Genomic DNA, 27,216 nt, shown 5'->3' on the forward strand with positions numbered 1-27,216 from the left:
CAGATGGAAAAAAAAATAACATGAAAACAGATGTACTGATGGCCTTTACTGCTGTGTCTGTGAATTCAGTAAAAAAAACCAGAAATGGTACATTTGTCAGGTGACACAGTCTGCTAAGATGTTTTTAAGATATTCCTACCTGTGCAGCTGATAGGCCTGTTACCACAGAAACAGGGTCAGTATTTCTAACATTTTACCATGAATAAAAAATCCTTAAAACTCTTACTACTTGCACTTGTGAATCATTCCCCTCCTACATAAAGCAGGTCTGGGATCTAGCGCAATTATGTCCAATGTTCTGTCTCCCCACCGTGCCTTTAATAAGCCATTTAGAGGAGTGTTTACTGCTGCAATCTGCTGCTGTTGAGGCTCACTTCTCAGAACAAAGTTAAGATCCTTTTTCCAGATTTATTTTAAAGCGAACCTTGACGGTTATCTGAACTGTAATGTCAGGTCTTTATGCTTTTGGGTAATACACTTCCAGCCGTGTCACCTGAGCATGTCAGTGAAGAATCTTGATTGAGTCGACCGAGGCAGTGTAATTGGGTAATTTGCGGGATCGCATAGGTGCATCCAGGCGCAGCAACAATTGCTATGCTGAGAAAATCCCACCTCCAGGCGGGTGCCAAAGTCTCGGCCCTTTCAACTGATATTGACAGCGGTAGCGTTACTCATAAAAGATTCATACCTCTTTAACAACCCCCGCGTCGCACCACGCCAACACAGACAAGGAGGCATCACTCTTTTTATTGGGTCTTTTTGCTGCAGAGTCAACAATGTGTGTTATAAAAAAATAAAGTACTATTCTGCCCCGGCAGCAAGCGAGGCAGGAGATTCATGGGCTCCAGCAAAGACAATCACAGCAACACACATGCTTGCTGACACATATCCAACTTACCAGTGCCGTGTTATATTTTTAGTTTTCAAGTGCATTCCCTGCATTATACTGTAGCTTTTTTGTGTGCTCTACTTTCTGCTGGGACTCTGCAGTGCTTCAGTAAAGAGGCAACCTTTATAGCTAGGTCTGTGTCTAAGCCTGCAGGTGAGAAACGCATAGAGATGCTGGAGCTTTTGTATCCTTCTGCCCTGCTGAATATCTGCAGCATTGCTCAGCCCTCAGTAACACTCACTCCCAGCTCAAAGAAGCGTTTCTGTGGCAGTATAACTGAGGAGCTGACACTACAACTTTCCCTTAATACGCTCTTAAGAAGCTCTTCCTTAAATGTATGACAAGTCAGAGTGCTATGGGCTGATTCTTTTTTTATGCAGTAAAAGTTAACCTACAAGAGGCTGCCACTGAACATTGGAATTAGATGCTGTTTTCTGCACCAACACCTGCATTTTCATGACATGCACTGAGGTGACATGACTCCTCTACTTTGAATCACAGCGGTGCTTTAGCTTTGACACCCAAACCCTTCACCTGGTCAGCATCACAAGTCCCTGAACAAATCGAGTTTGACACAGTGATGCCTCAGCTGTAGTTTAATCTTAACCCTCTCCTGTGCCAGGGGCACATTATGGCTATGCTCACATGCATGGAGATGAGCGCTCTGAGGAATTTTCATCAGGTCAGGCCTTAAAGGACAATGGATATTTTTATCCTGGAGAAGCTGACACTGTGACCACTGTTAGAGCATATACAGTGTAGGAGACAAGTGGAATACTGTCAGTCTCTCCAGGATTATGCAGAACAGGTCAGAAGTCTGTTTCTCAAAGTTTGAAATTTGACTGCATTTGTTTGAATTCATTAACAATATGAGAAATAGAAAATTTGCTTTGTTTAAATGTCAGGCACACAGTTGTCCTGCACATCTGAAGTAAAGAAATATACACATCATATCTTATTTGTCTGATTATAGAAAAACTCAAACTATTTGTGAGGCAATGGTTGGCTTGCATAGGAAGCCAGTCATTGGAAGTAACTGCTACTTGCCTTGAAATAGCAACACAAGTAGAGGTTACTTTGCACATAAAGCTGGACATAGTCACCATGACATCAGTGATTAGGAAATTCCCATTATGAAACCTTAAGTTGTATATTTTTCTCACTGCCACCTTGTTGTTTTGAAAATGTAAAGGGGTGGATCAGACTGTGAAGTAGTTTGATGTGGCATTCAGTTGATTAACAGTTTGTGATTGTCAACAAAGGTGTTAGCATATGAGAATACGCCTTGTTTATCCTCCTTTCTGACTAATTATGTGGTTTGAAGCTAGAACGTTACAAGCAGTGCTTTTCATTTGGGCCGATAAAGTCAACAGGAAAGTCTTTACTGAAGTCAGAGAGCAAGACAGCTGAGGGACACTTACATAGACTTCTATATAACCAGAAGTGTTTTTGACTGTCTATTGTACGGTATATAGTATATGGCTTTAGACTAGTTATGGCTAATCTCTTTTTCCAGTTTATGCTAAGCTAAACTAGCTAGCGGATGTTGTAGCATAATATTTACCATAGACATGACGCTTTTCTACTCTCCCAGAGTACTGAAAGCACCAGCACTTTCTTCTGTGATTTTAAGTGCTTTCTAACTAACATTCACACGCTAATGGATGCATAAGTGCGCAGCTTTATGGGTTAATATCTTACCCAAGGTTATTTGGCATGTAGACTAGAGGGGGGCAAGGATCAAACCACCAACCTTCCAATCAGTAGATGAGCTGCTCTACCTCCTGAGCTACAGCCACCAGTATTTATTGTCATGTCTAAGTGACTGTATTTGTAAGGCGCAAATACAGACAAAATCCTGACAGTTACAAACGCATTGTTTAATGCAGGCTAACATGTGTGTGTGTATATTGCTAATGCTAATTTCCAATGTAAGTTCCTTGATGGACGTCAATAGGTCAGGAGTCATTAAGGACACCAACATGCTTGCAAACACTCACCGAGTGGTAGTTAAACCCTAAAAAGTACAATGCCAACCTGAAACGGAGAGATTCACAGAGAAAAGGTGTGCGGTTTAAAATTTAATGGTTGCATCGGTAAGACACAACTTTGACTTTGAAGGCCAATGTTGTCCTTTTGCATTTACGTTGCATTTTTCAAGTTTCACTACAGCTTGGAGAGTGAGTGTTTGGAGACAAGTCATATAGGGCAACAGCCAGCAACCATTCAGCAACTGTTCTGAGAGTACACAAATGAAATCAAAGCAAATCACAAACACAGATTTTCAGCAGGACTTGATTGTTGGAGCAAAAATTAAAATTGAATTTGCTTAAAGGTCTCTTGATTAGCACTTACAGTTCAACTTTGCTTTTTATGTGTTTGTCCATTTGTGTCCATAACAACTCTGAGCTAGTCTGCTGCTGTCAAAATATTGGCAGGTCCTCAAATGTCGAATTATTTGTGTTTATGTAGAGCTGAAACAGGTTATGAAATTGCAAAATTAACTGCAATCACTGCTCTCTTTTATATTGTAGGCCACATATCCAGCACCTCCCGTTCTTGACCTGAAAGCAAAGCATAATTTCCATCCATCCCACACCACTTGGGACTTTCTTTAGTGTCACAAGTTGAAAAAGTGAGTCAAAAATCATGCTTGACTTGCTGCACATAGAAAGGTTATAGATGCACCTGTTAGTGCTGCTCTCCCTTCGGACCTCCAAGAAGGTTCTTCCCCTAAAAATAAAACACATTGCTTGTCGAAGGGTAGAAGCAGCCTATTTCCTTTACCGTGTGCTCTGCCACAAAGAGTCTCAATTCCCTTGTTAAGTGAGGCTGCTTTGCAGAGAGGAAGCAGAGGGAGTGGAAAAGAGTTTGTTCCTTTTGATTTCTGGTGCAAGCCCGAGCTACGGTGCTGTCACATCTTGCCCCCGAGGCTCCCTAGTGTCATCATGTAGCCAGGGGAAAAATGCAATAACACCCCAATCTTTTTCCGTAGTCACTGTAATGCTTCAATGCCGAGCATGTAGAAACTTTGCAAGGTATTTTTTTCATAAAATAGCCTGCATAGACCTAAAGGAAGCAAGAAAGGAAGGAGCGAAAGTGCTTACTTAGCTTTTCAGATTAAGCCACCGCCAGAGAGGCAAAGTAGTGCTGCAAGGTGCAGTCAAACATTTTATAGCCTCCCTGCTTCACTCCTTTGCTACAGAGGCATGTAGACAGTCTTAATATCTCCAGACCTGAGTAAGGTTGGTTCTGCCTACAGGGCTTATCTCTTATATAAACTTTATCCTCAGGTGAACTATAGCGTTCTGCAGTTTCAACTGAGTTTTCTACACAGTACCTATACCATTATATATACACTTGCATAGAGCTAACACAAGCAGGAGATGCCATTTTTTACCTCGTGCTGTTTGGTTCACAGTGATAGCCATACCTGTCTAATCTTCAAGATGAATTGCCTTGGTCCATATGGTGGCTACTGTTCACAGCTGTATAGTGCGAGTGTATGGTGATTGGGTAATTAGAGAGTCCAAGACTGAATCCGAGGTGGCCATATGTGCCAGATGACACACATACACAAACAACCAAAGAGAATCAAAAATCGATATTAGATTATCTTCCCTTTGATGGTATTTTCTCAACTTTTTACTCTTGGAATGTCAGATGAACTTGTTGGATTCACTGATGTGAGGCTCTATCACTTAATGAGAGGCTATGTATACAAATGACTTGACTTGGAGACTTGTCGGGGACTATCTGGCAACAACCAGTCACACTGGAAAAATGTGCACTCCCTGGCTGGTTGCAAGGGGTTGCTGTAGGTTGTTGGCAGTCAATATGAAATCGATTGCCAAAGCCCCATTCATGGAGGCTTAGAGACTGGCGGGTGCTCACCTGGTATCCAACAGTTGGTAGGGAAAAATATTTATTTTGCAACTGGTTGGTGAGTTGTTGCTGGAGACTGCTGGCAGTCACTAATGTGAAACTGGTCACCCAAATATGTTGGTTGCAGTGGTAAGGCACAAGTTTCACTTTGAGAGTGAATGTTCTCTATTTCTGAATTGATTTCTGGGTTAACTGCAGCTCAGAAAGCTAATGGCAGTTGTCTTCAGACAAGTCTGAGTTCATGTAAATTAAGGGCAATCACTATCTGCTACTAAACAATGCAGTCACAAGGAGGTTCTTTGCAACTGATTTCACTCAGGCTAGCAACCACTCACCAGCCAGTTGTGGAAATATACATTTTCCTTAGTAACTGAAGGTTGCCAGTGGGTCGCTGACTGGTGTCTAGGCCTGTGTCACTGAGAGCTTACCTGATCTCATGTTGCAGAATGAGTCCAGGATGCAGCTGCACGCCGATTGTTCCAGGATCTGGTCAGTGACACAGTTCAAGAACATGCTGTAAGGCTGTTATCCTCAGCACAGCCTTAAAAGGAGGCTAAAATTTTAGTGGATGTCAAGATTAATTTATGGTGTCACCCTGATTTCTGGGATTTTAATGATGTGTGGACGAGAGGACTTTATACTCTCTGTAGCTCTGTTTGCCTTCTGTCTATCTCTCACTCTCTCATTCGGTCTGTGCACTCGGGGCAGCATGTTCAGCAGTTTGCCTCAAGATGAGCATTAACACTCCCATTTACAGAGTAACACTGAGTCATGAGAACAAAGCTTCACTCTTCTTGTCCAAAGTGTTTCTCTCTTTCGCTTTCCATTTCGACTGGTGTCACACCACAGTGCGAGAGAGCACTAAGCTGCAAGTCTGTGAATCACTCCGACAGCAGAGGGCTTTAATCTCCACCAGACTGTTCTGGAACAAACATTTTTGGCCCACGGTGCTTCCTCTGATACTGGGGGTCCATTACAGGAAAGGATGGTACAAGTCTTGCAGTTATAGTCATGCAGATACACTCTGCGTTCGCATTGTATTATTGTAAGCTGTAGCATAACTGCAAAAAATATGCATACAAATGCAGTTATTTTATTTTTTTTGTGATGCATATATATCCAATTTATAATAATGTATGTAAGAACTACATGTTTGGATTCTGATTGGATGCAGCTGTCCATTTTACATAAATGACACAATCAGTACCAGCTTCAAAGCTTTATTTTCTGATTATTCACTGGTATATATTAACTCTCTCACATATATACTGCAGTCATTCCCTCTCTTTTTACTGCCTACAAATAGGCTGGGAAACACCGGGACTTTTTCTACCTGCACAGTGTGTTTCTGGGTGTAATACAAGAATCCAAGGCAGGAGAGTGTGCTTGTAGGGGGTACAACCGCTGCCCAGCTGCATTTAGTTCTGCATTGCCTGACCAGCTGTATCAATCTGTCCAGAACAAAGTCTCAGCGTATGAGCCAGCTTCAGTGCAGTGTTGACTGGCAGCAGGCCTCTGGTAATGATGGAGAATTACTACACAGTGTAATATAGAATGATAGCATGGGGACAAAAAGGCAAGTGGAGGCAAGCGCAGACTGCTGTTTGGTGTGGTGGTGCGTTTGTAGATGAATGCTCCAGGAGCCAGGATCTGCCTCTCTCCTCTCACCTGTAGTGCTCCACTCTTCAAGCTTCCTCCCAGGGGGCCGCTTGGTGCCACCCTCAGATCCATTTGCTGTTGATTCACTAGATTTTTTAGCATATCAAGCTGAAGAAGACAGAACAAATCTAACCTCAAAGAACGAGATAGAAAGTGAAAATCTGCTGCAGCTGCAGGAGTGGAGTCTGGATTTATTTATTTTTTTTATCACCACAAGTCTTTACTTTGATGGGATATACTTAGCAAAGGCAATTTCTTCTTTATAGGAGGTGTAATTGATTTTGCTTTTATGAAGCCATATGAATATTTACACACTCCTGCATTAGTGCATTTTTTGACTATGTTGGTAATTTAGGTCAATGCAGTTTTTGCATTTAGCTTCACGTTTTAGCTTATTTAGCTTATAACTCTGAAAATAATGCAGTTAATAGGAAGGAATGTGGCCCGGTCTCACGTCAAGGAATCATAGAAATCAAAAATTGTGGTTTTAAACAGGAGACACAGTAGTGATGATGCTGCTTTTCGTGCAGGTCTTACTTTCGCAGAAGCATGTAGGTTTTGGAATTGAGGTAGAATGCATTCAGTACACATTCAATAAGAGGAGGAATCATGATGTCATAAGCATAATGCAAGCAGTAGTAATACAAGGCTCATGGGAGCAAAGCATGAAATACTGGAGCAATTCAGTTGCCATTGCACCCAGGCTCACAGTGCCGCCCGCTAAACAGCACCGGGAGCTTTTTGTTCGCTTGCTCCAGCTTGTTATTGCGACTCGAGCTTTATAGTAGCTCATGTAGCACCTTCAGGATGTATGAGTGAGTGCATTGCCAAAGCACTGCAGCCGCGTGTGGTGTATGATAAGGCGGTGAGAGGCTCTTTCGGTGAGCTGAGGCATGCACTGTACTGTAATACCTGCTGAAGTACCTAAGGCATTTCTTCAAACCAAAGGCTTATACGCTCCTCTTGAGAGTCTTTAGATTCAGATTGCTACTTATTCCAGTACCTAGGAGAGAGCCTTCCAAATAACATAAAGTTACACCTCGCATAAACCCTGGACTTCTCAGATTTGTTGTTTGAAGGCAGAAGACCGGATGAGAGAACAAGAGATGCTCTTCACATAACTGCACATTTATAATGCCAGGACTAATTTTTTCCCTACAAGCCATAAGGACGCATTACCTTTCTTTTGAGCTCAGTAATCACTCCTAGCCATCATCAATAATCATTTTTTTAGGAGCCCTGTTGTTAGAGAATAAGTGTGGGGCATGTCACTAACACTGTAGTCTGATTTCATATAGTGTTCAAACCTGTGATTGGCTTACAGTAACATGACTATGTCTGCCTGTCTCCATGCAAACACCAACATTATGATTATCCTGAGTATAAGACGTGTGTGATTGGCTCAAAAGAGGGAGGGGAAAAAAAGCCATTATCAGAGTCTGCTCATTGATATGCTATAGCATTACTCACACGATTTCTCCGGAACAAGGTAGATCTTTGTGCTATTGTTGTAGCGGATGCACAGATATACACAGTGGAGATGACAAACGCATGTGTTTGCACAGCACGAAGGAATACGAATGAGGCAGCATGAGCGAGGGAGTATTAGGATTGAGTCAAATTCAATCCCAAGGTGCCCTTGGAGGCTCAGCTCGCTCTCCTTATATTTGTTTTAAAACAGTTTAATAATTTATGTTTTCTTTAACACAATCAATAAATAACTGAAGTCCTGCCTTCTTGCTGGGTGCATTGGTTTCAGGATGGAAAAATATTGGTGTCAAAGTCACTTTGCTTAAATCATTACCTCTTCTGATAAATGATGCCATGATGACTGCTTAGCTCGCTGGGGTAGGGAAATTAATTCTTTTCTTGGTTTTAGTAGTCTGCTTCAAAGGAAAATTTATATCACAATGTTTGGGAAGCTTTGAGAAAGATATGTAGATATCTTTGTGTTTGTCTCGAGGGCTGTATGCCAGTATCCTTCAACTTTAAGTACAACATCATCTATTATATATTTAAACCAATTTCATTGTGCCAGTGTTGAATGTCTAACAATATAGCTGTAATTAACCCATAATGAACTCTCATGTCATCCTTTTAAACCTTTCCTTTAGTAATAGAGAGACTTTTGCATATAGACATCCAGGTTCAAATATTTTAAGAGTTTAAGAGTAAGAAGAGCATCTTCCATTCTTACAACCTGACTGACATCACTTAGTGCTTCTCTTTATGCATGATTGATAGCCGTGAGTGCTCTCCGTCCCCTCCTGTGTAGAAGTCAGGGGCAAGAGGAGAAGAATAAAAAAACAAGGGGTTTGTGACACAGGGTGAGAGAGAGAAAGAGAAAGAGAAACGGGGAGAGATAATGCCAGATACCCCACATTACTTCAGTGCAGGGGTGAGACAAGGGAAAAGGGCCAGCTGTGGGCTAGACTGAAGCAGAGACGTGAGAGTTGCCTTCTCTGATTAAATGCCTGGATCGATACTATCCTTATGTGGCTCAAATCAGCCCTGCTCTTGGTCCCTTAACAAGGAGACTTTTCATTTCAGTCTGTATCTGAGTCAAACACATTTTAATATTGATCTAAGATGGTTAGCATTATGCAAAGTGTTTCCCATAACAATCCCATGTTCATCGTGGCATTGATCATTGACCAACATAACCTGGATTATAATTCTCCCCAGTATCGAACAACCCCGCCAAGATTTATTAGTTCCTACAGTCAGCGTTAGCTTAAATATATATTCTCCCCACTGTGCAAACAGTACACTGTTTGTGTACTGACAGCATGCAGTGACATAACTATACTCAAGCGGTTTGAACTACCGGCCTTCATCAGCAGCTTCATCAGTTTCCTGTGAACTCAATGAGAAAGTCCCATCTGTTTTGAAAAGCTAGAGTATGACACGCGGATGAAAGCTCTATAAAATTTGTGAGGGGAAAAAAAGTGTCAGAAGCTCTTTCTAAAGTAGTTCTCCACAGATGTCAAGCTCAAGTGCAACCGCTTAGTTTATTTGCTGTGGGGTTTTTTATAGATCACATAAGCTGTTGCACAAACTTCTGGATTTCTGTGCTCAAGGTGGTTAAATCGATTTGTTGTGCTGCACCCTTCTAGTATCTTACACACTGAGTGGTCAGCAAGACTAAAAAAAGTCATACATATATATATAAACTAATCAGGCATAACATTATGGCCACCTGCAAAGTAAGATCCACATAGATGGCAGGATCCAAGGTTTCCCAACAGAACATTGCCCAAAGCATCACACTCCCTCTGCTGGCTTGCCTTCTTCCCACAATGCATCCTGGTGCCAGGTGTTCCCCAGATGAGCGATGCACCCGGCCAGGCATGCGATTCTTCAGACCAGTCCACCCTATCAATGCTTAATCACTATTCCTTCCTTGAACCACTTATGATAGATACTGACCACTGCAAACCGGGGACACCCGACCAGAGCTGCAGTTTTGGAGGTGCTCTGACCCAGTCGTCAAGGCATCACAATTTGGTCCTTGTCAAGCTCACTCAAATCCATACACTTGCCCATTTTTCCTGCTTTTAACACATCAACTTCAAAGACAAAATGTTCACTTGCTCCCTAATATATCTCGCTTACTAGCAGGTGCCATGATGAAGAGCTAATCACTTCGCCTGTCAGTACATGTAATGATATGCCTGACTGGTGTTTTAGTCCATTTCATTAAGCCAGAAATGTCCGAACTTGTCTCTTCCTACGTCTGTACTATGCTCATCGAAATAAATAAAAAGACAACATTGAAGGTTTCATTTTTATTGGTATCGCATCGTAATTAATGCTGCATACTAGCATTGTGCTAGTAGTGCTAAAGCACGTTTTCACACCTTGCTTCCAGTTAAATTCCAGTATAGTGCTTCCATTGATAATGATAGTGCCATTAATAATGTTATTAATAATGTTAATTGTCATTCCCAACTGTTAAATTTCATACCCACATTTAACCTTAACGTAATTTAATGCGAAGCTACAAGGCTATTTGGAAGGGGAGGAAGACATCCGCAAACCACATAAGCTTTGCTGCTGTTGGTAGCCATGAGATTACACATAATAGTGGTAATATCATTAAGGACACCTACACACCCACAAACACAAATGCACGCACACATCGCTTTTTCTTTTTTTCACTAAAAGGAAAATATCTACACCGACAGAAGCACACACGAGCAACTCGAAAATGAATGTGTCACGCGTGCGTTGTAAAGGGGCCTCGAGGCTTGTCATATTGATTTCCATGCAGTGCTTTCTACGCACACAAACACGGACTTGCACCCGGTGATGTGCAGATGCTAGACCTCTTTATCTCTCGCTGCTGTGCATTGTGCTGCACTGTAATGGAGTGCTTTACTGTTACTACTACTACTACTGCTGCACTCTGCTCTCAGCACAATCCCTCTAACATTAAATAATGCAGCTGGCAATTGTGCAGCAGCTTCCACCCCTCCCCATCCCATAGCAGCCAATATCAGCAAATTTCTGCTTGCTCTGCTGTCGTGAAGAGTAACTATGCCCAATTCAGCGTTTACAGGGCCAACACTATAAACACCATAAGCCCATTTACACAGCAGTGGCATTGGATGTTTGTTTTTCGGCTCTTGTGCTCCCAAAAGAATTTATGTTTTTGGTGACGTCTGTCGTCATCAACTGCATTTGCCTTTGCTCGCATAACATACAAAAACAATGAGCCAGCTTTTGTAGACGCGATTAATTTAAATTATGAAATGAGTCTTATTTATTATGGCTTTATTTTCATCCTACTATAAATATGTAAAATCTCTTGTTTGCTTGCGAATTTCTCCTGCACAGTCATGCAACTACATCTTAGTTCCCTGAAGGTTTTCATCTATGCCAGATATTATGATGTCACTATGATGCCTAGCAACCACCAACCAATTGGCTAAAATGACACCTTATAAAAGCATTGTATAATTTTCCTTTCACAATTACAGCAATTTAATCTAATTTTTAACCATAAAACTTTCATTATGGATGATTGATTATAATATGTTGCCTAGCAACCACCTACGGACGAGCTAAAATGAGCCATTTGTGGCCTTTATGTATCTACAGCACCTTACAATAGCATTGTAGTCTTTTAATTTTATCTAATTTATATCCACAAAACTTTCATTTTGCACACACACACACACACACACACACACACACACACACACACACACACACACACACACACACACACACACACACACACACTGTTTAAATATACAGTATCTGCACACAATCTTAAACATATTTACTAATGCAACATCAAAGCGGTGCACTACCTCGCTTTTATAAATGCATTCACTTGTTTCAGCCATTATTTCCGTTTATAGGGTAAAATGCTCCAGCAAATAGCCTTAACCTCATTTGCACCATATAAACAGCGTAAATAGCCTAAAGAAGATTGGGTTGACTCAAAGGGATCAGCCATGGATAATTTGATCACCACATTTACCAGATTTGGTAAAGAAGACCCCCCTAATTAGCCAGGCAGAGGGAGTCAAATAGTGATGTATTTCAGGGAGTGGAAAAAAGGTCTAAGAACATCCAATTTTATCTTTGAATGCAACACAGTTTACTTATCTTTTAACAGAAATTTTAATAATTCACCTGACATTCATTCTAGATGCAAGGACATTTTATTCCATCCATTTTTATATAAGGAAAACAAAAAAATAATAAACATTTTTGTAAATCCCCACGTTAAGCAGCTGGCAGATTTGAACCCAATGTGATGTTGAAAATTACAGACGCCATAATAACAGAACAATCATTGCTATGGCAGTGCACAAGTTATGCAAAGAAAGAGCACGGCATTAGTTCTGTGACAGTAGCCACTGTGTGGCCATTCAAACAACAATAAACCAACGATAAATGGACTGGTCCTTATATAACGTTTGTCTGCTCGAGCGCTCATTAATGGCTTATTCACCTATACAAGCACTTTTTTCTACATCTACGTGCTTTCCATCTAACATTCACAATCCATTGAGCACAACCTGGGGTTGAGTATCTTACCCAAGGATACTTTGGCACGTAGACTGAAGCAGCCAGGGATCGAACCACCAACCTTCTGATTAGTAAATAACCTGCTCTACTGTCTGAACTACAGCTGCAAGTCTGAACAAGTCATTATAGACCTTTGAATATTGGTTAATTGTCAAAAGATGATCATCACTGTAACTTAAGCAAAGCTTCAAAGGTTTAAGGTTAGGCTCGCTTTTGCTTGCACTTCTAGTTTGCTTCTCTTATTCTGATGAACCGCTGTATGAACCAAACTGTGGTTGGTGTCGAGGTTCAGGGGAGAAGAAGGAGCACTTCTCAGGCCATGGTGGTTTGAGAGTTTCCTCCGATCAATGCGCAAGGATGGGCATGTGTGTGGATGAACTGGGTTTCTCCCAGGATGACACACACACACACACATGCACACACACTCACAGCGTCTATGCTTGCATGCGCGGACACAAACTGAAGTCTGTTTTGTTTTGACAGGATGATGAAGTGGTGCTCCAGTGTGTGGCTTGCATCCAGAAGGAGAATCGCAAGTTCTGCTTGGCTGCCGAGGGGCTCGGCAATCGACTGTGTTACCTGGAGCCCACATCTGAGGCAAAGGTAGGCAACACTGGCTGTACTGTTGCACAGTTTTATTCTCTCAGATTTGAACTGGCAGCACAACAATACACGTCATCAGTGTGAGATGTTTCTATATCTTTATGTTCACACACTTGTGTGCGTTAAGATGCAAATAAAAAATGGACCAATGTCACATGAAGCAGTTTTCAGAAGCGTGTACCGGATGAAAGGGAGCGTTCATCTGTAAAAAAAACTCCATGGAAACCAAACATCCACTTAGTTCGTTCGTGTTTGGGTTGAGCAAACAATCAGAGAAGCCAAGCGGACACGCACAGAAAAACAAGCAGCACAGCAGCTCACATCCACCGCAGTCTCCTTGATGAGCTTTTCTTTCAAGGGATCAGGGACGGCGTCGCATCTCTGCAGGTCCCACCGCCAGATGATAATTCCCTGAAATTACGCCCCTGGACGTGATTGATGGATTGTTTCATAAGCTGCGCTGTTGTTAGCTGTAATTGCCCGCTGCTTTATTGCAGCAGAGCAGCCTGTTTGCAGTTTGTTTGAATAAGTGTAAAGTTTTAATGAGTTAAATGCAATTTCTTTTGCTTTGCTGTCAGTGGGGGTGCCATCATAATGCCTTTTTGTGTAATTAATCCACAATATGGCACACATTCTCTTCTTTTTTTTCTTTTAAGTGATCCCCCTGTTAAGCGATTATTTCTAAAGATTGATCGGCTGGAGGGATGTGTATTCTTTCTCACCTTTTCATGGCTGCCGATGCTTTGCTGCTAATCTGGCATTGATGTTTCCCTGTAGCTACAGTTGACGGGCCTTAGGCTTCATCTGGATTGATTGTCTCTTAATAATAATCCATTAATATTGACTAATTTCACTCAAGACACCATGTGCATGTGCAGCGTGGGTGAACATGTAAGAAACCCAGAAATGCTTTTCAGGGAAAAGTTGTTTTTTACTTGGCAAAATACTGACATTTACTATCATAGCTCACACAAATAGTATATCTGTGTTTCAAGGGGAAGGTTAGGCCTTTACTCTATTTTGGATGGTAATTATACCTGACAGGTGTGATGGATGTTCTCCGTATCAGACACTTTGTCTTCATTCCCTGCAGTTTTTTTTATGAAAAGGCATCACCCCACCTTTGGGATCAGCGGCATAGCTGTGAGAAAACCCCAAGATGTCCATTTAGAGGTGGATGACTGAATAGGAAGCCTCGTTTCCTCGGTGAACTAGTCTAGTAATGGGGCACAGAACCAAAATGACGCAACGAGGCTGATTTAAAGTGTGCACATTGTAAGTGGCAACATCAATCAGCTCGTGAGAAGCCGTTGGTGTGATATACAACCAGCAGCTTTCACTTGTCAGAGATTCAATATTATGGAGTTGTGCCCGCATACCATTATAGCTTTGATGCTTGTCTTTGTTGTTTGGAACCAGCTCATTTTTCTAAATTCCTTTTCATTACCAGCCAAAAGCTTTAACACCGCCCCCAATTAAACTAAAGAACAATGGAAGCGGATGAAGCCACATCCTCAGGACAATCAGCTTTAACCCTGTTTGTCCTTTCTGTCTGGAGAAAGAAATAAAGACGCGATCGATCCTCGCCCACGATCGCAAAACACTCGCTCTCTCATCACACGATTGGTCAGCCAAGCTGCCTTAAAACTGTCTCCTTGACAGGGCTTTGTAGTCGCCATCCCCTCCAGGTCACTTTGATTTTTATTTCCCCTGTTTCTCAAGGCTGTCCCTCCCCACCTCCTGTTTTAGTCTAGGCGAGGGCAAAGGTCCATGTGTTGTCACCTAGAGAGGTTTGAGGAGGGCTGGACCCAAACTTCGTGTCATAACTTTACACTGCACACAGAATGAGGGACATAACTCTGACTTCTCTAAATCTGCCTTTTCTTTTAAAGCTGCCAGGGAATGAAATAAGCTTCCTGAACATTTGAAAACTCTTTTTCACATGTTGAAAGGTGGACTCAGATCTGTCAACATTAACCATCCAACGCTTTGTAATTCTTTCTGTTCGTTTTGAAGTTCTTGATATTTATATATGAAGGTAATGGATGTATGGGGTTTGGCTATTGTTGATATGTTTTTCAAATAATTTAATCTGCGATGTGCAAGGTTAGGGTGCAGTGCATCATTTTCCTTAGAAGAGTAATGTTGTTAGTACATGAAAAATGAAATGAAAAAATGAAGATATAAGTGTATTTTTTATTTACATTTTCACATAATTTATTAGTCAGTACTATTGACATCGATCAATTATGTGAAACTAACCAAGAGACATTCGTCTTAGCTTGTATTTAAACAGGAAGTCAAAATCTTGTGATTAAGACGCTGTTTTGCGAGTGTTGTGTGCTGAAAGAAGCTCAGACAGACCCAGAACTCATGACTTGGGATTTCAGAGATTTTGTTGCAGATCAGTCATTGAAAAGTTGTCTTTAAAGCTCATATAAACTACTGTAAAGGCTGATGGAAACTGCAGTTTCTGAGTTAGCTGCCAGTTCACTGTGGGCTCATCACCACAAACCACTCCTTTCACACGCAAGAAGTAGTCTGCGCCTTCAGTTAAGATAGAGATATAAACTATATCCCCTTTACCTTTAATGAGCATGTCATCAAGTATCGAGCTATGCACTTTCTCAATCTGTTTTTTTCAGTGCATTTGTGTGTCTGGTTCTTTTTCCTTCTGGAAAGCAAGTGAGTTTTTAAGACTCTTCAAATTAAACTAAATTCTCACCATCTCTCGACAAGTAGCAAATCAGTGATGTCTAAATTAAGCAAGTGTGTCAGTGGAAGTGTATCTGTAAAAACTATTTTTGAATTCCAACACGCTGGCTCGTGTTTCTATAAAAAGTCACGGCTGTTTTCACTAAAGTTTTTCCCCCTGACTTGCCTGGAGCCTTTCTATTCAACACAGTAGTGGCCATTGTTAGTACTTTAGCATAAAACTGGGTTGTGGGAAGTTTTTAAATGAGGTTAGATTTACCTGTGTGAACGAACCACTTTGGGACCAGTTGAGATACTCGGGAAGGAGGCCAGAGAGGGTGTTTTGTCGGTTGGTGTCATTTATCTTGTGGTTATGCCCTGCAATATCTCCATCGGTGCTTTCCGTGTCCTTTCTCTGAATCGCCTGTCTTTTCCAGTACTGCCCTGGTTCAGCGATTTGGCATCTTCCCTATTTTTTTAATGGTGCTCTTTCCGAGACCTGGCTTATCTGAGCGCAGACTGACCTGAAAGCGCTTAATCTGAATTTAAAGTACCTTTTAATGAATATCGCCCACTCAATTAAGATGAACTCGGTTCAAGTGGGGGTAAAAATGCAGCAGTCAGCAGAGATTTTATGAGTGGGCATCTAATCAGAGTATCCCTGTAGATTCAGGGAGCTGTTTTCATTTTTTTCCAGGCTGTATGAAGATGTTTTGCTTATGGAGCAAATTCCTGAAGCACTAAATCAGAATCAGTGTTGATGGACAGCAGAATAACTGCAGTGGTGATCTTTTCATTAGCGCTTTGGTGAAGGCTGAGTCACTGTAGATGGGATCTTTTGGAGCACGGTGGAGAACACACTTTACTGAAGAGTACTTAGTTTGCCCTTTTTTCTTTGTTGCAATTTACTAAACATGAATTCATAGTTTGATATTTTTTAAAAAAATGCAAGCGAGAACATATCCAGAAATTAGAATTATTGATTTTTTCCCCAAAATTGAGCCTTTCTAAAATACTACCTACCAGTAAAGATGATATATCCTGTACAGAACCAGTTTTTGATTTTGCATTTTTATTTACTAACGAAATATAAATATAATGTCTTTTTTTTTTTAAATGCTAAAAATGTTCATAAAATGTTGCCTAGAAAAATGAGATATTTCGTCTGTGACTGTTTTTAACCAGAGATGCTTTTGTATTTGGTTACAGTATGTTCCCCCAGACCTTTGCATCTGCACCTTTGTGCTGGAACAGTCCCTGTCAGTGCGAGCCCTGCAGGAGATGCTGGCTAAGAGCGGACAGAACAGCGAAGGGGTGAGTGAAGATAGACACAAAAGCTCGCACAGCGATAAGAACCACTTTGATTCTTCATAAACCATCCCCGAGTCATTTAATGTATGTCCCACTGTGCTCTGATATCCAGAGGAGGCGGCTGTAATGAACGCAGTCAGCTGAGTTGAATATTCTTAACTGTTAGGAGGTTAATGGGCAAAATAGGCCCATTTCAGTAGCCTGGGGACCCTGGCTGCAAAGAGGTCTGGGCACCCATGGATACTGATGAGGATGTATCCATTGAATGTTGGGAAATTACTGCAGGCTTCATGCGTTATGTTTACCTTTGCCCATTTGATTAACACTTAAGAAAACAATGTGATTTTCTTTTGTACAATAGCAATTAAAAGCCTACATGCAAAACATCAGTCGACAGTAGATTTGGATTGTATTTACAGCGTTGTACAAAAGTCTTGAGCTGCTCCTAGTTTCTGTATATTTTGCTTCCAAGTGAGATTTTTTTGTAATTTTTATTTCTGTTTGCCAAATCCCAGCTGTCAAGTAGCCGTTACGAAAAGGGCGGATTGGGGGAAAAGGCTAAGAAATGTCGGACAGAACAGGGATGAATAGCGAATCAGTGATGATTCTATATTTTAAACTTTTGATTCAAATTTTCTTCATTACGTAAGCAAGAGGAGGTTAGGAGAGAGGAGCAACACAGAGTGTATACGACCAACATGGCGGAGGCTCTGGCATGATACGAGGCTGCATTTCAGCTGGTGGTGTGGTCAAAATTGATAGAATTATGAATGCAGCAAAGGAGTATCAGATTTTGATTGGCAATGGCTTCATTTTTCAGCATGACAGCGATCCCAAGCAGACTGCCAATGCAGGAAAAGGATAACTGGATAGAAAAACAGACAGTGTAACACTCTCAGTCATGGATTGGCTTCCCCAGAGCCGGGACCTCAACATTACTGAGGCAGTGTGAGATCATGTTGACAGGAAACAAAACAAAAGGCAGCCAACATCCAAAAAAGAGCTTTGAATGTCGTTCAAGAAGCCTGAACAATTCCTGAAGACTACTTAAAGAAATGACAGAGAGAAGAAAAAAGGTGGTCATATTAAATATTGACTTTCAAGTTTAAAAATAGAGTTGTACAAACTCTATTTTTGCCATATATATTCTGTATTTCCTTGAATGTTTGCACGTTTCAATAAATCAGAGCATCTAGTTCCTGTTTACCTAGCAAAACATAAAGAAAGAAATGAAGGGCTGCTAAAGACTTTTGCGCAGTACTGTACCCACATAGTGAAAGTAAAGAGGATCATATAATAGGGAGAACTGAACACGTTTCAAATTTTTCAGTAATCTGCACTCATTCGTCAACCTTTCCTGTGCTGCAAGTGTGTTTCCTACTCTTTTACATTTCTATGATATATAATTCTACCATCTTTATCTTCTATTTTCTGTGTATAATCCATCTTTCACATGATAGACACGCAGCCCGGATCAGTGGGTATGTTCACTGCTCATGCCATTCCCCTCTCATCCCTTTGCACACTGCAGTGCATCATTTGCTCTTCTTTTCTACCCTTATTGATCTCTGGTTTGACTTTTACGACACACCACCTGTGAAATTTGTCTTTAGAAATCATAGTTTATTACACACCTAAATAAGTTTCTTTGAAACGACAGTACAACTGGTTTCTTCAATCAAGTATTTCCGTCTGATTGAAACCCAATCGGTACAAAGTACCTGATTGGGTTTCATATAGACTTCCCAATAAGGTTTTGTACCTGATTGGGTACAAAGTACCTGATTGGGTTTCATATAGACTTCCCAATAAGGTTTTCCATAAAGAATTACTTGTTATATAACTTGATTTTTGCTGGAGAACTAGAGCGTCTCCAATGTTGGATTAGCGTCAGATTAACATTTGTCTTGTCTTCGGGGGATTCAGATGAATGCTCAGTGCAGCATCATTTGTTTTGTGCCACCCTCCGCATAGAATAAGCTCTCATTTGTCACAGCATCTTCTTCTAATCATAGCAGCTGTATGCTGTGAGAGATGCTATAACATGATGCAAACAGCTGATCTGATACGAACATTTCTGGAAGGAGACTGAAAGCGATCACGATTGATTTAGTCTCATAAGCTCTCGGCACGATTTGGTCTGTTCATCCTTTAATACCACGTGGTTAAGGATGGTGAAAATTTCCATAAATCTTGAGTTGTTGAGGCACATATTTAATGGCTTTACTTCAGAGATAAATGGAGATGTCAGGAGTGGATCTTGTCTGTGCAGCAGAATGACACGAGTCAAGACCATTGGTTCCACTGCTGCTGTGGGCAGTGTTAGCAGGAAATTGTGAGCCGCGGCGGAGAAAAAGGGAGCTCCAAAATATTAAACGCTAGATTAAAGCTCAAATGAACATGGTTGACCATCCTTCTTGCATCAGCACCTTTTAAAAGGCTTAAAATAACATTGGAGTTAGCTTGCCTGTCTCTCTTCTCCTTTTGGGAAAGGAATTATGCACCAATTTACATTTCAGTCTGGCATCAAGACATCGTCTCCTTATCGCTAATTTGTTTGGCCTTCTGTTCGTCCCTCATCTCTGTAGAAGGCAAACTTGTTTCCACATAGCCAATCAAATTCGTTTTGTCAGCCACACTGACTCACTATCAGCCAGATGACAGTTTGAGCCATAGATTTTAAACAACCAAATTTAGCTGCTCAAGTCTCATTTGTATCTAGCTGGCAAACATAAACACACATCTTGTCCTGGGCTCTGTGCTGTGAATCAAGTTCAACATACTCTGAATATTTTTCCGTTATCTGGCTTCACTTACCCTGACACTGGCAGTCAGGCTAAGCAGACACACGAAGGTGGTAATCAACTCAATAAGTCAACCCAGGGTTTCCCAATCGAGCTGTGAGTGCGTTCACATGAATAGGGTGGCGTTGGCAGCATCTTGCCAATCACACACATGGACAGATCTACTGGCAGAGCAAGCAGCAAGCAACACAGCTACTGCAGACAAAGCAGTGTGTGTGTGTGTGTGTGTGTGTGTGTGTGTGTGTGTGTGTGTGTGGACGGGTATTAACATCTTCATGGGGACCAAAAATTGGTAGTTTACTATACTTGTGGGGACAATCAGCCCTCGTGGGGACCAAAATCCCGGTCCCCACGAGTTTGAAGGCATTTTTGAGACTCAAAATGTGGTTTTAGTGTCAGGGTTACAATTAGGTTATGGTTAGGTTTAGGGTCAGGGTCAGGGTTAGGCATTCATTTTTGATGGTTAGGGTTAGGGTAAGCGGCTAGGGAAAGCATTGTGTCAATGAGATGTCCCCACAAGGATATAAATACACACATGTGTGTGTGTGTGTGTGTGTGTGTGTGTGTGTGAGGAAGATTGTTGAGTGAAGTGCTTTGGAAACATTTGGTATAAGGTCAACTACAACACAGAAGACGAATCTAAATGTCTTACTGATGCTCATCAGGGAGAGACAATGACTTCAGACTCGATTAAACGAATTGAGATGCTCTTACCATCTTCACCCTTCCAGGAATACCTCGCAGATAATCCTGGAATAGTAGTGACACCATTTTCCAGAGAACTGATTGGTCAGTAGGTGGTGATTTCACACATGCTGATCGCTAATCTCAAGGATACCCTACTCAGTATCAGGTTAGGTCTGCAGTATAAGTTGCCATGGTGATGCAGTCTGCTAAGAAGTGAACTGCCTTTGTAATACTGAAAGCCCAAATCCTGCTTCGTACTACTGGCCTCTGCTCCTTAGCTTGTTTAAAACACAACTGAAGCAACCAATGAGAAAGGGGCTCTGCAGGCGTCACTTTGCACCTGCTTTTTATCTGCTCAGCTGTAACATTGAAATACTTCAGTTCAGTTCACACAAATTCAGACCAAACAGAGGAAAACAGGAAGTGAGCTTTATTTTAAAGCCAGAGGAAAAAAAATAAAAGAGAAAGGTGAAAACTCCAAAAAGACACAGGAAATAGCAACATGGGAAAACACAGAAAATGAAAAGGACAACATACAATACCACAAAGAGCAACACAGGACTATTTATACACTAAGGGCTGAATAGGAAACTGAAACAGGTGAAATTAAAGTAACATACAAGTGAAGATAGCCAGGATGCCACGACATAGAAACACAAAAGAACCAAAGCAGGAGCACAAACAGAAACACTACTTCTACTACAAATAATAGACAAGGTGTGAACTAGAGCTCGAGATATCACTCATCCATTCGCTTATCATTTTCAGGGTTTCAGCGGGGCTGGAGCCTATCCTAGCTGTCTTAGGACGAGAGACGGGGTAACACCCTGGCCAGGTCGCCAGTCTGTCGCAGGGCTAACACATACACATAGACAGAGACAGAGACCTATGGCCAATTAACCCACCCCCACTAAGTGCATGTCTTTGGACTGTGGGAGGAAGCCGGAGTACCCACGCAAACACGGGGAGAACGTGCAAACTCCACATAGAAACTGAACTCAGGACCTTCTTGCTGTGAGGCAACAGTGCTAACCACCGTGCCACCGTGCTGCCCACGGTGATGTGCTGCTGATATGATGTTACATTACGATGCATTAAATAAGCATCTAAAACAAATGTTCAAAACTGATAAAACAGAAAAGATGAGGAGGCCATGACAGGAAATGTTACTTAGGTCAGTTAAGCTGCTGATTTTGGTTCCTATTTTACAATTAGTTAAAAAAGGAATAAATAAATAAACATTGCCTGCTCGAGTCTGAGCAGACTGTCAGTCAGACTGAGACTCTAAAGATGCCTCCATCTGGCTGAGAGCAGAGAAGTATTTTGGTTGACCTCTTTTCCTCCTTTAATCAATTAAAAAAACTATAAACACTAAATTCAAAGATCAAATTTACCTTATTTTTGAGATGAATTCTCGTGTCTATACACCTATTGGATTTACTTATCGCAAACATTTATATTGTAACCCGTCTCACTTTACGTACCCGTGTAGCAAATACTCCAGAGACTTTTTAGACTTCTTGGATTGGCAATTTGAACCGTGTCACTCGAGTGCGTTCTCTCCTCTCACGTTTATCTGTTTTCGATATTGTCTACCTATTCATCATTCTTGCCTGCGCCGAAATGTCACTGGAGGAAGCGCCATTAAAGGGGAAATGGAGGTTGAATATGTCTCGGCTGAGGCTCTGAAATCAATATGTCTTTGAACAGATGGGCTCATCAATAGACAGTGGCTGGAGCAAATGGTTGTTGAGTTCAGGCAGTTCAAGCGGTTTTAGCCAGAAGGCACAGAGACACAAAGGGCACAACAAGGTACCTGCAAAGACAACACACAGCAACTAGTGTAAATGCCAGGCTGCATTTAGCTCAGTATCCACTAATAATTACTATGTGCAAATTTGTCTTGTTGCTGATCAGAATGGGCGAGTGGTAAGACTGGTCACTTTCTTTAATGACTTCATTTATTCCTAGAAACTCTGCTATTGCACATAGGGAATACCTGCTGCAGCCTCACGCACCTGTAAAAATGTCACCCACTGAAATTAATGCAGTGGGGGAAATAATTATTTGATCCCCAGCTGAATTTGTAAGTTTGCTCACTTCCAAAGAAATCTATAATTTCTCTCAATTTTTCTAGTAGTTTCATTTAAATGTTGAGAAACAGTATATCAACCAGAATTCCAGAAAAAAACCCACATTTAATAAAGTTATGAATTAAAGAATGATTTGCATGTCATTCAGTGGAATAAGTAATTTGTCTTAATGCTTCAGCTTCCTCCACAGATTTTCTGTAGGACTGAGGTCTGAAGACTGGCTAGGCTACTCCATAACCATAATGGTCTTCTTCTTTAGCTACTCCTTTGTTACCTTGGTGATGTGTTTTGGGTCACTGTCATGCTGAAAGACCTATAACTGTTCTGGCTGAAGGAAGGAGGTTCTCATCTGATATATTATGCTACATCTTCTAATCCACTGGCTGTCAATGTAGTGAAGTCATCTTGTACCTTAGCAGAAAAAGTTCCAAAGAGCATTGTTTTGGTTTCATCTGACTTCATTACTTTCTCCCAATCTTTTCTGAATCATTTAGATTCTTAAGTGATTCCTAATTCATAACTTAAGACAAGCCTGCACGTGTGCCTTCTTGAGTGGGGGATGTTGCAGGTGCTGCCAGATTTCAATCCATTATAGTGTGTTACCAATGGTCCCAATTGCCTTCAGATCACTAACAAGCTCCTCCCATGTAGGGCTAATACACCGCCTTTTTCATGATTATCCTCATCCCATGAGGCAAGATCTTGCATGGAGTTCCAGACTCAGGGCGATTGATAGTTATTTTATATTTCTTCTATTTCTGAATAACCAAACCAACAGCTGTCCAAGCTTGGTGTGAAGGTAACAGAATATCTGTAATTGATTGATTAATTGATTGTAATCTGTGTGTCACATGGACATACACCTAGTCTGTTGGAGGCAGGCTGGATTGTAAGAGATCAAATATTAAATGACATGCAAACTGATTTATAACTTTTGAGTATTGTATTTTTTCTGGATTGCTCTCTATCATGAAAATCTGAGACTTTTCATTTCTATGTAAGTGAACAAAACTGCAGTTTCACCAGTGGATCAAATAATAATTATTTCTGGCACTGGATACGACGGTTTGTGGTCTATAGTTGGACACAGCATCATTCAAAAGTTTTCTCCCATATGGTTCATTTATCCAGGGGTTATAACAGTTTTGCTCTTTTCACATGCTTAAGTTATATTACGTTTTTGCTGCAATGTGTCTCTACATTTAGAAAATAACTTTTCTTGCTGATCATGCACAGCCCATCATTGGGACAGGAAAGTGAGTTTGGGGTTTATCCGTTGTGGTGATTGCAGTGCTGCGTGCCTCACTGCATTAGACTCAGCCCCTCAGCCAGCTTAGAGCAGTTACCAGCAGCACAGAAGAAGCCTGAAAGCCAGTACTGCAGTCTGCAGAACACAACTGCATCAAATCACAGGCCAGCTATTGTCCCAGTAGCCAACTGAGGGGGATAGAGAGAGAAATAGAAACGCGGCAAAAGAAGATGTAGAACCACACTATGATTTTGTAAAACGAGCCATGATTCACATAGCGCTTTGATATTACGTAACTACAATTTTGTAAAATTGCATAGAATAAACTCAGCTTTGCTGGATATGTACTTTTTAGTTAGTATCCTGTTTGGCTTGTAGAAAATATTTGTTTACCAGTGGCTTCACTGTAAAACACACACAAAAAAAGATTGTCAGCTTCTTTTTCTTCATTCCTTTAAATAAGTAACAGTTGTGTGTGGCCCTAAATTTGTACCAACTAAAGCAGACAGGCTCAGGAGAACAGTAGCTCTTTTCTGAATAATAACACTCTTTCTTACCTTAATGCTTCCTAGAGGCTCATAAGGAAGGTGAGTAACATGGGAGTTGATTGCCAAAGAGAAAAAAAACACCCCCTTTTGCATTTCTCCCAATAGATATATTAATTGTTCCCCCTCCTGCATCTTAACCCAATCCCCAAGGCGACGGAGTCATTGTCTGCTAATACTGACATTGCATCCAGAGACTGACAGTAGTTTACAGTGTGCATCCTCCCACATTCCTGTAGCTGGAGTGCTGGAAAGATGAGCCCGTATCCTGCTCACTCACGGATACAGGAGCAGATTGCATGTGTTCATTGGAGAGACTGGGTGGCAAACCCTCCCCAGGAGATGCGTGCCCCCAGCTTGAGGTCATCCTAGTCGTCGATGAGGTCAACATTCAGTGTCAGAGGTTCGACTGAAGCGGTTGGAGGGAGGCCACTGGGGTTGTTCTGACAGAACACTGGGCTGACATGTAACTATGCGCTTGTGTACATGTGTTTCTGTGTTTGTGAATCGTCTCTATAGGCAGCGCAGAGTGGCGGACACAAGACTCTGCTGTACGGACACGCCATCCTCCTGCGGCATTCCTTCAGCTCTATGGTGAGGATCTCAAACAATCCCCTCTAAACAAATCACGACAGATTATAACGGTTGATTTAAACGGTATATCAAAAATGACCCTTGTCGACACAGGAAGCGTGTGACAGCTCTGTCTTTTGTGGTTTGATGTGTATGTTGACCACAGTACCTGGCCTGTTTGAAGACATCAAGGTCACAGACAGATAAGCTTTCCTTTGATGTCGGCCTGCAGGAGGATTCAACAGGTAAATAAAAGCTCCGGTGCAGTTTCCTTTTATCTTCCTCCATTCCCTTTGTCATTGTCGCTACGCCTGTCTCTCTCCGTCTTTGTTCCGCCTCCGTCTGCTTCTTTAAATCTATCTAACCTCCTCTTCGCTGTCTGAAAGTCCCCTCTTTATCTTTCTTCCCGCTCTTCGTTTGTTCGCGAGTGAATTTCACTGTATGTCTTTTCAGAATCTCAGTTAATACCCCCTCCATCCCAGTGAAGCAGTGTACACTTACTTTGTGCTTCTTGTTGTCAGCTATGATTACATCTGTGCAGAATATTTAACACCCTCACGTGTGGCAGGCTGATACCTGGACCCACTTCTGTTTGCACTTGTTAATCGCATCATGTTGTACGCTAGATGAGCAGTCTCCTCAATTTCACTTGAAAATCTTGCTGCGGTCCACCCGTGTGTCCTCATTTTCAGCACACTGCGACAATATTAGTAATTACAGGGGGTATTTGGGCAGTTGTGTTTGATTAAAAATATAGAAGAAACATGTGTTTGCGAATGCGTGCGCTTACTGTTGCAGGTGAGGCTTGCTGGTGGACAATCCATCCAGCCTCCAAGCAGAGATCAGAGGGAGAGAAAGTACGCATCGGCGATGACCTCATCCTCGTCAGCGTGTCCTCAGAGCGATACCTTGTAAGTCTAGTGTTTGCCGGTGTGTATGTGTGTGTGTGTGTGTGCGTGCATTTGAGTGATCATAACATAGAGGTCTTGGTAGGAGCGCATCAATTCTACTCCCCTGATGTGGCAAAATTTCAGATTATAGCAATCCTGTTACCACATGCTGCAGCTCTCTCCATGACCTCTCTCCAGCTGGAGGCTTAACATTAAAAGCAACAACTTTTTTCCCCCTCCGGATGACTGCAAAAATGCATACAATTACATTAAGCAAAATTTGATCTGCACTGCATCACGTCTGATCTCTGGGGGGGATTATGATTTCTTTGCTTCCAGTGCCTTTTCAAATCAAGCTCCTACGTAATCATTCTGGTCACGCCCAAACATTCCTCTCCTCTGCAGCTATGATTCTAACTATTTCAGCAGAGGGTAACTTTCACTTTTGGACTAACTTTGCCCACTGAGCACACGGACTCGTACGCTAACCCTGGGAAACATGTTCTCCATGATCCGTGAAGTTTGTGACAGCAGCCAGGCGGTGCTTACCGCCCCACGGCAGTTGGGGGCACGGACAGATGACCACTATCGCCTTACAGTCAGCAATGCCAATCTGGTAGTCTGTCCCAGCTGTCACACACACTGTGGTATGTGGAGACACACAAGCACCGAGGGGGCTGCAGGAGACTCTGGGGAAGGAGGATGATCAGGACACAGCTGCCACAAAATTTGTTTTTTGGATGCACAAACACTGTGGAAACCACACACACACACACAAATTCTCTACATTATAATCTGTTTGTGTATCCCTGAGCGCTCATCGATAAATTGGAGTCTTCTTCTGCATCAGTGGTAATAGACTTTCAAGCTCCAACTGACAACTCATCATCCTTTTCAAGTTGAATCAATACAATCATGCATTACAAACCCAGCTGCAGGCTCACAAGCCAGTGCACTCCTAGTGTCGATCCCAAGCTCACATAAATGGGGGAGGTCACGTCAGGTAGGGCATCTGATGTGAAGTTTTTGCCAAATCAAACATGTGGCTCGTAAAGATGTAGATACATTGCTGATTGCTCATAAGATCACAGTGCTGTCACTTGCATATTTCTGTAGTTGTACACAAAAGTGAAAGTTGGATGTGGTCTTTCCTGCAGCATTTATCCATCTCAAGTGGCAACATCCAGGTGGATGCTTCCTTCATGCAGACTCTGTGGAACGTCCATCCCATCTGCTCTGGTAGCAACATAGAAGAAGGTAGAGACTTTACATAATCATTTGAAAATACC

General features: G+C 41.7%; 1 protein-coding gene across 3 annotated transcripts in view; it reads left to right on the top strand.

Annotated features, from left to right (window-relative positions):
- Positions 1–27,216, top strand: part of LOC134644238 (ryanodine receptor 3-like) — a 109,161-nt gene that overhangs the window by 7,547 nt on the left and 74,398 nt on the right. For all 3 annotated transcript variants that reach the window (XM_063497075.1, XM_063497076.1, XM_063497077.1), the window contains exons 2-8: positions 12,962–13,081; positions 16,985–17,089; positions 24,492–24,506; positions 24,984–25,058; positions 25,204–25,282; positions 25,836–25,948; positions 27,085–27,184. In XM_063497075.1, coding sequence (XP_063353145.1) covers positions 12,962–13,081; positions 16,985–17,089; positions 24,492–24,506; positions 24,984–25,058; positions 25,204–25,282; positions 25,836–25,948; positions 27,085–27,184 — 607 coding nt within the window. The remainder of the gene's footprint in view (positions 1–12,961; positions 13,082–16,984; positions 17,090–24,491; positions 24,507–24,983; positions 25,059–25,203; positions 25,283–25,835; positions 25,949–27,084; positions 27,185–27,216) is intronic.

This window comes from Pelmatolapia mariae, linkage group LG16_19 (genome assembly GCF_036321145.2).
Source record: "Pelmatolapia mariae isolate MD_Pm_ZW linkage group LG16_19, Pm_UMD_F_2, whole genome shotgun sequence".
In the NCBI taxonomy this organism is placed as follows: Eukaryota; Metazoa; Chordata; class Actinopteri; order Cichliformes; family Cichlidae; genus Pelmatolapia; species Pelmatolapia mariae.